We start from the raw sequence: 12,768 nt of genomic DNA, 5'->3' as shown, positions 1-12,768 counted from the left end.
CATAAGGTTGCAGGTTCGATCCCTGTTCTTGCTCAGTGGGTTAAGGATCCAGTGTTGCGGTGAGCTGTGGTGTAGTTCACAGACATGGCTTGGATCCTATGTTGCTGTGGCTGTGGTGTAGGCTGGCGGCTACAGCTCCAATTAGACCCCTAGCCTGGGAACCTCCATATGCTGTTGGGTGTGGCCCTAAAAAAAGACAAAAAGTAAATAAACAAAAATTAAATTAAATTAAAACAAAAATTTTTTAAAGGGTACCATTCAGGCGATGATCAGAGATTTGTATATTTACTACAACCTTCCAACAGGTGGCAGTATAGTGTCTGACTCTAACAATCAGTAGATTTTCATCATTTTACAACATGTGTGAGTGTTCAGGAAAGGGTGCTCTTGTTTGTTTGTTTTTGCTTTTTAGGGCCACACCCACCGCATATGGAAGTTCCTAGACTAGAGGTCGAATCGGAGCTGTAGCTGCTGGCCTACGCCAGAGCCACAGAAACGCCAGACCCAAGCCACATCTGCGACCTGCACCGAAGCTCACGGCAACATCAGATCCTTAACCCCCTAAGCGAGGCCAGGGATCGAACCCACATACTCATGGATACTAGTTGGGTTTGTAACCCACTGAGCCACAACAGGAACTCCTCCGGGTACTTTTTAAAAATTAAAAAAAATTCAGAGTTCCCACTGTGGCGCAACAGGATCCATGGTGTCTTGGGAGCACTGGCACGTAGGTTTGATCCGTGGCCTGGCGCAGTGGGCTGGGGATCCAATGTTGCCATAGCTGCGGCTTAGGTCATGACTGTGGCTTAGATTTGATCCCTGGCCTGGGAACTCCATGTGCCATGTGGTGGCCAAGAATAAATTAAATTAAAAATTCACCAAAGATGTCACATGGGCTAGCAGTGGCCCTGAGGTCCCAGGTGTCCTACAAGCTGTGTGTGTGTGTGTCCCTTTTCTTTGCGCTCCATCAACTCCCAAGATGTCATTCCTCATCTGTGGACAAGACTCTCAAGCTGTACTTCCAGACCTTGAACCCCTGTCTCACCTTTCAAAAGACCAGCTGCCATTGAACCCCTGTCCCACCTTTCAAAAGACCAGCTGCCATTCTTCCTGGGGTAGGGTTGCCAGGTAAAATATCGGATGCCCAGTGAAATGTGAATTTCAGATGAACAATGCATAGTTTTTTAGCATAAGTATGTCCTAAATATTGCATGGGACGTACTTATACTGAAGCATATGTGTTATTTATCTAAAATTCACATTTAACAGAGCAGCCTTTATTTTTATTTGTTAAACCTGGCCACCTTATCTTCCTAACTATGAGCTAGTAACACCCCCGCCCCCCAGCAGAGCCACTGCTTTCACTTCCTCTCAGCTCTGTCCATGTCACTGTACCATGACCTTCCTAAGTTCCCACGCTTGGAGCCCACTGTTCTGTGGGATCCAATCACACTCTCTAGAAACACCCTTCCTTCTGCCTCCCACTCCCCTCCCTGGCTCCATGCCTAGGCAACTGCTATAATAGCCCCCTAACCAGTCCCTCTGCATCTGGCCCATACCAGATGAATATTCCAAAACACCTCTTTGAACCTACCATAGGCTAGCTCTTCAGCCCTCAATGGCTGCCCATTGTCCACCGAAGAACAAACAGCACGGCTTTCAGCAGTCTGTTCCCACTAGTCTTCCCAGACTGATTTCCTGCAACACGCTTCCCCCCACTCTGTTTGCAAGCCCAGAGGGCCCTCGAGGACCCCCTCTCCTCCTGGTGAAACCCCACTCTTCCTTGAGGATCCAGCTTGAGGACCCGTTGTCTGTAGAGCCCTCCTGATGGCCTGTCGGCAGCGGTGGGGGTTCTCTTGCCCTCCTGGCCTCCCCTCTGATCATCGGCCACTCACTCCCTTTTTTACACCTCCTCTTAGTCCGTCCATTGGCTCTTTTGTTTGTTTGTTTGTTTTGTTTTTTTAGGGCCGCACCCGTGCCATATGGAGGTTCCCAGGCTAGGGGTCCAATTGGAGCTGCAGCTGCCAGCCTACACCACAGCTCATGGCAACGCCAGATCCTTAACCCACTGGGCGAGGCCAGGGACGGAACCTGCGTCCTCATGGATACTAGTTGGGTTTGTAACCCACTCAGCCACAATGGGAACTCCCATTGTCTCTCTCTCTCTCTCTCTTTTTTTTTTTTTTTTTTTGTCTTTTTGCCTTTTCTAGGGCCGCTCCCGTGGCATATGGAGGTTCCCAGGCTAAGGGTCGAATCGGAGCTGTAACTGCCAGCCTACACCAGAGCCACAGCAACGCCAGATCCAAGCCATGTCTGTAACCTACACACAGCTCACGGCAATGCCACTGGATCCTTAGGCCACGGAGCAAGGCCAGGGATCAAACCCACAACCTCATGGTTCCTAGTTGGATTTGTTCACCACTGAGTCATGATGGGAACTCCTCCCATTGTCTCTTAAACCTTGTATTCTATTAGCTACATAAATTTATCTTCTCACTAGATTAGAAGGAGAGGAAAACATATAGAGCCTATGACTCAGTCCCAGGCCAGAGGCAGCATTTGCTGACTTGGGCTCCATTTCTGAACTGGCCTAGCCCCTGCCAGAGCCATTGGGTGGGCACTTCTGGGCACATGGCAGGTGGCAGGCCAGGCTCTGGGGGCCCCAGCACACGCACGCAGGAGATGGGGCTGGGGCTGGCAGGAGGCTGACCTGGCTCACAGTGCGGGCAGCATGCTCCTGGCTCCAGGCAGGGTCCCCTTGGGCATGGCTTCTGGGAGCAGGTTACAGCTCCTTCCTGCAGGAAAGTTGCCATCGGAACCCTGCAAGGGAGGGTCTCCAGAGCCAAGACCTCACCCAGGCTGGGACCCGCCAGAGGAGCAAGAGGCTGAGTTGCTCAGAGTCCATGGGCTGCCCTTGGCCCAAGGGCAGAGAAGAGACACCCCCCCACCCCCATTTTCTCCTGCCAATCTGGCCCCTCAGAAGCCATCTCTCCCAGGTGCCAGCAAATTCCTTAGAGTGGAGAGGTCCTAGGAAGGAAACCAAGGGTCCCTCAGTGGAGGGCGAGGAAGGGAAGGCGGAGAAGGTGGATACAGAGCCAGATGGGGGAGAAGAGGCAGGAAGACGACAGGGACAGATGGATGAGCAGGGACATGGACGGTCCACAGGGGAGGGGCAGGTACAGGGGGACAAGAATTATTGTAGAAAGTAGAACGATTCAGCATCAGCTGAAGGCCACCAGTGGCAGGGCCTGAGGGGATGGGCAGGCAGACGCCTCTGCTTAACTCTCAGCACACCAGGCTGCAGCGACAGGTACCTGAGGTGAGGGGGCTGAGTGTGGGGTATCCAGGGGGTCACGGGAACTCACCAGGCAGCGGCAGGTGGTACAGGCATCTGTGGAGAAGGTCTCCCCATTGCCGTAGGTCTGACCATTGTGGCTGCAGCCTGAGGAGGAGACAGTGCTGCCACTCCAGGCCCTCAGAGCCACCTCCAGGCCCTGAGGTGGTGCCGGTGGGCAGGCTGGGGGCACTCACCATGGCAGCGGGGCAGGCCGGGCTTGGGGTCGCAGCGTGCAGCCCCATCCTGGCAGACACAGGCTGTGCAGGCGTCAGGCTCCCAGCGCGCCCCCTCGGGCCAGGCCCGGCCCAGCCCCCAGCACTGGGGAGAAGCCGGGTGGCATTCACAGGACTCCAGCTGCCTCACCCTCCCCTGCAGGACTTGGTTCTGGGGGAAGAGGCGGGGGTGGAGGGGCTGGTTTGGCTTCCCCCACCACCTCTTGCGTATTCAGGGCAGTGAAAGCCGAGGCAAGATGGGAAGGAAATGACATTTCCAGAGCAGAAGGGGTCCGTCTCCAGGCAGCATCCAGCTCCACCAGTCCAGCTGCAACAGCCTCATGGCCTAGGGTCTGGACAGGCCCCCAGGGGAGCATGGGGCCCTCGGCCCTCTCCTCTGGACAAAAATGGGACCCAGGCCCCATGATCCAACCATTAAAGACCTTTATCTATCCAAAATTTTTCTTTTTTTTTTCTTTTCTTTTTTGGGCCACACCTGTGGCATGTGGAGGTTCCCAGGCTAGGGGTCTAATTTTAGCTGCAGCTGCCGGCCTACACCACAACCTCAGCAACATGGGATCTGAGCCACCCCTGCAACCTATACTGCAGTTGAGACACATCAGCAACTCCCCCAGAATCTTTCTTGATGATTTCTTTCTTTTTTTTTTTTTTTTTTGTCTTTTTATCTTTTTGCCTTTCCTAAGGCTGTTCCCATGGCATATGGAGGTTTCCAGGCTAGGGCTCGAATTGGAGCTGTAGCCAATGGCCTAAGCCACAGCCACAGCAACGCGGGATCTGAGCTGCGTCTACGACCCACACCGCAGCTCACGGCAACGCCAGATCCTCAACCCACTGAGCAAGGCCAGGGATTGAACCTGAAACCTCTTGGTTCCTAGTCGGATTCGTTTCCGCTGCACCACGATGGGAACTCCTCTTGATGATTTCTTATATATAGTAGATGCTCCGTAATATGTGCCCAATGCATGAAAAGATATGAAAATCCGAGTGACAAAACAAATCCCCTGAGGTTCTTCATTTGTATGAAAGAACCGATGTTCAGAACTGTTCAGATAAGAACTTTTCCATGTGCATTTAAAACAAAACTCTATTTCAGGGTCCCTGCCCCAGGCCCACCCACTGCCTCCATGGTACCTGTTCTCTGAGCTGGGTCACCTCAGCCTCCAGCCTTCCCAGCCGCTCCTCCAGGGGGCGCCACAGCTCCTGGGGGGCCCTGGCTGGGGCTGAGGAGTAGGCCAGTGCCTGTGGCTGGTAGTCACGGCTGTCAGCAAGACCTGGGGTCTCCCTGGGGACAACGCTCCCTGAAGGCACAAGAATCCAGGCAAGGCCTATGGGTGAGGGGCTCGGAGGGTTTCCTGGGCTTGTCTTCCCACGGGGCGGGGTGGGGGGCATCCGGTGCCCCACCCTTGTTCACCTGCTACCCACCATCCAGGGAAGGAGAGACGGTCTGTGAGGGGCTGGAGTGAAAGCCAGGGAGGAGGAGGAGGGAGCCTGGGTGGACCAAAGAGACCCCAACCAGCTCTCCCAAGTAGAAAGAACCTCAGGCAGGTACAATCCCCAGAGACCCTGCCTCCCTGGGGGCCCTGGTGTGGAGGGGAGCAGAGGGCCTCCCTGCAGCCTGCCCTGACTCTGTAGGTGTCCCCAGCCATGGGGGATGTGTCAAGGTCATCCACCCTCACTCGGGTCAGAGACTTGGCCAGGGGCAACCTGGGGAGCTGACACCTCACACTGGAAGGACCCACAAGTCATCCCAGGTGGAAATGCAGGAGAGGGAGATAAACAGGTGGAAGCAGGGCTTCTTTCAGGTGCCCGGGGTCTGGTGGGAGCAGACCCTGCCCTCTGTCTGCCCGCCTTCCCCTGTCAGAGGGGCACGGCTTCTGTGTGCAGGGAGGGCAACTCTTCCCTCTGTTCCCACTCCCAAGCCTTGCCGCTGTTCCCAGGCCGGTGGCAGAAGGGCCTGGGGACCCCGCAGTGGACAGGGTGGGCTCCAGGAAGTGGGTCGTGACTGCATGTCTTGAGGGGTTTGGGGAAGGTGCTGGCAGGGCCTCCTCCAGCTTTCCAGGCACCAGCAGAATGAAGTCGGCCTGTCCTGGGTTCTAGCTGACACTGGGTCCTAGGAGGGGTCGGCTTTGAGTTCAAGCCTGGGGCTGGGGATGGCCACGGTCACCTCACTCTGGCCCCTCTGCTGCAGTCAGGACATAGCAGCTGTGGGGGGATAGTCTGACGCTGGGCTTGGTTCCCCCCAGCCGCCATCCCTCCTCCGGGTAGAGGAGGGCAGCAGGGGCTCTGGAGCAGGAGGCGAGAGGAGGGAGGAAGGGGAGGACGGGGAGGGGAGGGTCTTTGCACAGACACAGCTCATTAGCTCATGAGCCAGGCCGGCCTGGGCGGCTAGCAGGGGTTCTTGGGCTCACTAGTCCTCTGAAGCAGGGGAACAATGTCCCTCCCTCCCCCAGCCCCCCACTGCCACCACCAAGGTGGGAGGGAGATTCTAGTCCAAAGCCTAAATTGCCCTCTTTTGTCCAGACCAGCTTTGTCCTGAGTTTGAGTTCCTTGGCTTGGTTAATGTCATCCCCACCTGGCAGAAATCTGGGGCTGGGATGCCCCTTGTGTACCTCTCCCTCCCAAACCCCATCAGTCCCTGGTCTCAGCCTGTCAGCCCCCAACCCATCCCCACCCCCCACCTCTCGCCTCCCCTCTGTCCCCACTCAGGAGGCCAAAGACTCCCCGGCTTTACGTTTTCCTGGCACAGCCTTTTTTTTGCTTTTTTAGGGCCACACCCGGGGCATGTGGAGGTTCCCAGGCTAAGGGTCATATTGGAGCTACAGCACGGCAATACCAGATCCTTAACCCACTGAGCAAGGCCAGGGATCAAACCCGCAACCTCATGGTTCCTAGTCGGATTTATTTCTGCTGTACCACGACAGGAACTGGTACTCCTGGCACAATCTTTCTAATTTTCTTTCTTTCTTTTTTTTTTTTTTTTTTTGCCTTTTTTAAGGCCGCTCCTGCAGCATATGGAGGTTCCCAGACTAGGGGTCGAATAGGAGCTGTAGCCGCCAGCCTACGCCAGAGCCACAGCAACGCGGGATCTGAGCCGAGTCTGCAACCTACACCACAGCTCACGGCAACACCAGATCCTTAACCCATGGAGCAAGGCCAGGGATTGAACCTGCAACCTCATGGTTCCTAGTCAGATTCGTTAACCACTGTGCCACGACGGGGACTCCCTGGCACAATCTTTCTAAGTCACACTTATGAAGATTCCCAGTAGCAAGTCCAAGTGCCACTCTGCTAGCCCCTGCATCTGGGGTTCTAAGACCCCAACCCTCATACCTCTTCCGCATGTTCCAACCCCATCCCTCGGGCAGGGTGTTGTCACTTGGAATGGCTCTTGATCTTGGCCTGGCTCCTGCACTAGCTTCCTCCCCAGCCCATGAAGGGCGGCCAAGGAGGGGGTCCCAGCATCTTAAGCTCTCCACTCCAGCTCAACAACACCCCCGCCCAATAATTCCTCCTTTCAGGCCACTCTCTCCAGGCCTGCTTAAGCGGGCACCCCAAGGGGGTCAGGGAGAAGCTGGGGGTCCTCTGGGACCCTCAGGGAAGACAGAGCTGCTCCCTTGTCTGGAGAGCCCTGCAGAAAGAGCTCCAGACTGTTGCACGAAGGCTGATTGCTCCCCGAGGAGCTGTCCTCAGCTCCCCTCCCCCGCCCTTGCCCTCACCCCTCTATTCCTGCCTGTCCTTCTGGATGAAAGCCAGACACAGAGACTCAAAGTCAGCTCCCATGGCCAGCCTTCTTTTTTTCCCCCTTTCTCAAGACAAATAATTAACTTCAGACTCCCAGATTCCAGGGCAGCCTCTCCCCCACTGCTGCCTGCAGGAATTCCTCCCAGGGCCAGAGCCGGAAGCCCCGTGCCGATCTCGGACCCCAAACCCCTGCCCTAGGCTCCCGGCTGCCCCACCACGCTGGCTCCTCCACCAACAGAGAGGACTCAGGCGGCTCTGAGGGGCGCACACACCCAAAGGCAGCCTCGGGGAGGCAACCCCCAGCCCCAGCTGCGCTTGCAGACCTGGCTGAGCCAGAGGTAGGTCCCACCCTGCTGACCCCAAGCCCGAGGCGCCCTGACTTACCTCTGCCCATCCCCGGGGCCAGCGCCAGGCCCATGAGCTGCAGGACGAGGGGCAGCAGAGCGGCCGTGGCCCCGGCCATGCTCTCCCCGCCTCTCTGTCTGTGGTCTCGGTTCAGCAGGCGCTGGGAGAGGCGGGGTGGGGACGCTCCAGGCCGCCTCCCACCCGCTCTTTGTTCAGGGAGGGCTTCTGGTGTCTGTCATCCTGCCCCTTGGCGCCTGCTTCCCTGATGGGCACCTCATCGACCCCAGGGCCTCGGCCCCATCTTGACCCCAGCTCTGGCTCAGAGGGGCAGGAGAGCGCCCCGGGAGAGCAGGAAGCCGGGAGCCCATGGGGGCGACGTCTCTCCTCATGATCCTGAAAGGAGACCCTGAAAAAAACACAAGTTCACCACGCTGGGGCTCTGGGACAGCTGGTCTCCCTGCCCCTTGGGTTCCTCCATCACCGTGAGGATCCCAGTTCAGCTTTTTCCCTTCCTCACCTGTTCACAGGAGAAGCAAACCGAGCTGGGTTCAAATCCCTGCTCAGCCAGTTGCATGTGCCCTTAGGCCTCTAAACATCCCTGTGTCTCAGTTTCCCTGTTTTAAGCCGGGGATCATGAGAGCTGTTTTATGGATTTGCAGTGAGGATTACACGAGACCACGTAGCTAAAGAATTTAGGGTAGGGTAGGGTAGGGGTGGGCACGGGCTAAGCACTCGGTCAAGACCAAGAGCTGCGGCTCCGGGGCTCCTCCTCCTTTCTCCAGAGACGCCTCTACATTTCTTCCCTGGACTCTGCTCACCTCGCCATCCACCCCCAGCACGCCCAGGCTTGGCCCCACATGCCATGCCTCCCTTGGCTGACTGGTCCTAACCCATGTCTCCGATCCTGGGCTCAGAACTGGCCTGGGGGGTGAGTCTGGGCAGGGGGCAGGGCCCTGGGCTCAGCAGGCAGAGGGGCCCCGAAGGGAGGAAGTGAGAGGGGCTGGTCACGTGGGCCGCTGGGCTGGGAAAGTGCTCCGAGTGGCCGGGGAGGTGGGGATGGGCCCCCGAGCTCCCAGGCCAAGGAACATGGAGCTGGAGCCGTGAAGGCCGGCAAATCGGAGCGCCCCCACCCTGCCCAGCCCAGGATGGGACTAAAGGTCCCTCCAGCCCACTTTCCAAGCCCTTGAAGAGAAAGCAGAGTCTCTCCCCAGGCGTGTGGGCCCCTAATAGGCCCTGAAGAGTTGGGGGCGGGGAGGCCGTGAGCCGGTGCTGGGAACTGGCCTCAGCTGGCCTGGAGCATGGCCCGAGGGAGCAGAGGAAAGCCAGGGCCAGCCGGCCTGCAAAGGAACAAGGAAGGGGGAGCTCCATGCCCATCGGGCTTGAGGAAGATGGTGCCTGTTAGGAGGCAGGCCCCCCGGGAGGCTGGGCAGAGGAAAGACCGAGGCAGACTCTGCGGAGTGCTGCCAGGTCCAATCCGGAGCCTGATGCTTTCCTGCTGACTTTCTTCAGGCCAGTCATTTAACTTTCAGGGGCCAGTTTTTCTTAGCTGTGACCTGCGGCTCTAACAGCTCCCCCCCCACACCCGCCAAGGGTTTGTGAGGATTATAAGTACATTAAGGGCTGGAAAGTGCCCCTGGCACAGAGCCTGGCCCGTAGGCGTTAGCTCTCCTTGCTTCTCTTATGGGATGACTAACCACTACCCCAACCCTCAGCTGAGGGTGCCTTAATCCCCATCTTACAGATGAGGCATCTGAGAAGTCAGGTGAGCTGCTCAAAGTTACACTGGGTGTAAACCACAGAGCCTGGATCCAAGGAGAGGTCCTTGGGGTCCCAGGGCCACACTCCTTATCATCACCAGGAGCCCAGCCCCCCAGCCATCCCTAGTCACCTCCCCAGCTGCTGGCTGCTCTGCCCAACCCCCTCGCCCTTGCCCCACCCCCACCCCCACCCCCGCAGCACCGGCTCCAGCCCCTCCGTGCTCCTGAGTGTCACTGAAAAGCAGTCTATCACCTGGCTTACTGGATTCGGATTCGCTTCACATCCATCCACAAACCTCAGCGGACACAGAACACTGTCAGAAATTCTACTAAATTCCCTGGGAAATGCAGTCTCCCAGTCCTTGAAAGGAACACTTCATACCCTCTTCTTGCTTCCTAAAGGTTTCGGTGCCTCTGCCCCTCCCCCCGGTATGACGTCAGCAAGTTATTGAGCCTTTCTAAGCCTCAATATGAAGTGGGAATAATAATAGTGCCTCCATCGTGATTGTTATAAGGACTGTCTTAGCCTGGATTCTCTGAAAGCAGAGCCTGAGACCAAAGGCTTACGTGCAAGTTTATTTTGCAATATGATCCCAGGGAACAGGAATGCGGAGGGGGGAGGGCAAAATAGGGAAGGATGCAAAGCTGACATGACTGCTTTATTGGCAGTTCCCACTGTGGCTCAGTGGTTAATGAATTTCACCAGCATCCATGAGGACGTGGTTTTGATCCCTGGCCTCGCTCAGTGGGTTAAGGATTCCGCATTGCTGTTAGTTGTGGTGTAGGTCGCAGACCCAGCTTGGATCCCGAGTCGCTGTGGCTGTGGCATAAGCCAGTGGCTACAGCTCCGATTTGAACCCTAGCCTGGGAACTTCCATATGCCACAGGTGTGGCCCAAAAGACAAATAAATAAATAAATAAATAAATTAAATAAAACAACATTAAAAGAAAAAAAAAAAAAAAGAAGAAGAAGAAAGTGGCTAGGCCAGAAAGTGGAAGCACTTATTTATGGACGTGGGTGCCCCACAGGGCATTAGCTGCTCCCAGTTAGGCATGAATGAGTGTTCAAGTGAGCTCCCGAGGGTATCCAGAGCTGTACAACAGGGAGACTCCAAAGCACGACGGGCGAGGTTTCTAGCCAAGCCTAAGGCTGGACGCTGCTGGGATGCACCTATGCAGAGCTGCTTGCAGCCAGCGTAGAACTGGAATGAGGTGCAGCTGAGAGAGTCTGATTCTGGGGTGTTCGACAAGTGAGAGCGTGCCTATAAAAAACGTTTACAGTGCCCAGCACATTTTCAGCACCCCGAATATATTATTTTTCTTAACAGAATCATCAACTCCTGTTGAGGCCCAACTCAAAAAGCCAATATTAACATTCTTTATCTGCAACAGAAGGTACAGAAGCTTCTGGAAAACTCACTCTATGAACTAAAAACCCAGGTCCCTGAGGAAAAGGTCTTCTTTGGAGAAGCCTTTGCGTTTCCACCATGACTGACCACTGGGAGCTTCCTTGGTGCCAGGCATCGGGCCAGACACAGGAATATAGCGATGAACCGATCCGGAGCAATGATGGCCAGAAGGCCCCCGGCCAGGCCAAGGGAAGGGGTCTGTGGCTCCTGGCAGGGGGCAGAGCATGAGTGTGGGATCGTAGGTGCCCTCAAATAGGTCAGGCCTGGAATTAAGGGCTCACATTTCTCTGCCGGGCTGGGGACACCAGGTGCCACCGTCCTCACCAAAAGCCAGTACCTTCACTTTTTTTTTGTCTTTTTGCCATTTCTTGGGCAACTTCCACAGCACATGGAGGTTCCCAGGCTAGGGGTCCAATCAGAGCTGCAGCTGCCGGTCTACACCACAGCACAGCAACACCAGATCCGAGCCACGTCTGCAACCTACACCACAGCTCATGGCAACGCCGGATCCTTAACTCACTGAGCAAGGCCAGGGATTGAATCCACAACCTCATTGTTCCTAGTCAGATTCGTTAACCACTGCACCACTACAAGAACTCCAGCCAATACCCTCTTTGGAAGAGGAACATCTGGCTAGAGAAGGATGAATAACTCAGGCCCAAGCTTGGGTCTTTACTTGAGAGGATGTTCCCATGTGTGGAGGGGTGTGTGGGACCCAGCAGGGTGTGTGTTACCATGTTGGGCAGCAGAAAGGCTCCAGGGTTTACAGTCAGTGAGTCCTGAGTTCGAATCTTGCTCCACCACTTACGGTCTGTACGGGTTGATCTCCTTTTCTCCCTCTTGCATTCATTCTCCCTCTCTGCTATGGCATAGGTTCAGTCCCTGGCCTGGGAGCTTCCATGTGCCACGGCCATGGCAAGAAAAAAAAGTGAAAAGACAACCTGCAGAATGGGAGAAAATACTTGCAACTCATACTGAATAAGAGACTTGTGTCTAGGACATACAGAGAACTCAGTAATAAAGAGAACAACCCAGGAGTTCCCGCTGTGGCACAACAGGATTGGTGGTGTCTCTACAGCACCAGGACACAGGTTTGCTCCCTGGCCCAGCACAGTGGGTTAAAGGATCTAGCATTGCCGCAACTGCGGCATAGGTTGCAACTGTGGCTGGGATCTGATCCCTGGCCCAGGAGCTCCAGATGCCACAGGGCAGCCAAAGGAGGAAAAAGAAAAAAGAAAAAAAAAAGGATTTTAGAGCATTTTATCATCCCAGAAGAAAACCCTATACCCGTCAGCCTTCACCCCGTGTTTCCTACCATCATCCGTCCTCCAGCCCTAGGCAGACTCCCTCAGTCTACCTTTCCTGCCTTCTGGCTTCCTTTTGGGTCAGCCAATGAGAAGCACAGGAGGGCCCTGAAGGCAGGAGAAGAGAGTGGCTGGGATATTTCTTCCTGGCCTCAGCCTGCTCACCAGGCTTCCGTGGTAACACGATTCCGTCCCCTAATCGGCTCAGCCCAGTGGTTCCCTGCTACTCTTAGTCCCCAGTCATCAGCATCCTTATTGATTCTCTTAACTGTATCTGCAGATTGTAAAGGGCCTCTTTTAGTTCTCTTCGGCTACACCCTTTCGAGGGGAATCCTCTTTTCTCCTGGGCCCTTGGCCGAGATGCTAACCTTATTACATATTTCCCTAAATTACTCTACCTCCCTAGGCCAAAAATCTTCCATCCATAAAGGAAGCAGTAACTGCGACCGTAGGCTGGGAGAACCCAATGAGGCAAGGAGCCCAGGATGTGTGCCTGACACGTGCGTGGCACCTGGTGCACAGGGGACCCCAGCATAGGTTACTTTTCCTCACTCACTTCCTTCAAGTTGCACGGTTCATGGCAGCAGGTTGGTTTTCTCTCTGGAGCTGGTGGCTGGAAGCAAAGGCTGCTGGGAGCGGGGA

General features: G+C 55.6%; 1 protein-coding gene across 50 annotated transcripts in view; it reads right to left on the bottom strand.

The window, feature by feature from the left end:
• Positions 1 to 7,791, bottom strand: part of KCP (kielin cysteine rich BMP regulator) — a 30,469-nt gene extending 22,678 nt beyond the window's left edge. For all 50 annotated transcript variants that reach the window (XR_014833941.1, XR_014833939.1, XR_014833942.1 and 47 more), the window contains exons 1-5: positions 7,696 to 7,791; positions 4,702 to 4,868; positions 3,532 to 3,721; positions 3,366 to 3,442; positions 2,711 to 2,795 (exon numbers count right to left, since the gene is read on the bottom strand). Coding sequence is in view for 7 of the 50 variants with exons in the window: in XM_085005503.1 (XP_084861629.1) it covers positions 2,711 to 2,795; positions 3,366 to 3,442; positions 3,532 to 3,721; positions 4,702 to 4,868; positions 7,696 to 7,774 (598 nt within the window). In the remaining 43 variants the exon portion in view is untranslated. The remainder of the gene's footprint in view (positions 1 to 2,710; positions 2,796 to 3,365; positions 3,443 to 3,531; positions 3,722 to 4,701; positions 4,869 to 7,695) is intronic.
• Between the last annotated feature and the right edge of the window lie 4,977 nt (positions 7,792 to 12,768).

This window comes from Sus scrofa, chromosome 18 (genome assembly GCF_054392235.1).
Source record: "Sus scrofa isolate SSC_HxYL_T2T_F1_AM1 chromosome 18, Sscrofa_HxYL_maternal_Yorkshire_Landrace_v2.0, whole genome shotgun sequence".
Lineage (NCBI taxonomy): Eukaryota > Metazoa > Chordata > Mammalia > Artiodactyla > Suidae > Sus > Sus scrofa.
The sequence above is the reverse complement of the archived record's forward strand: the minus strand, read 5'-3'. Positions and strand labels throughout refer to the sequence as shown.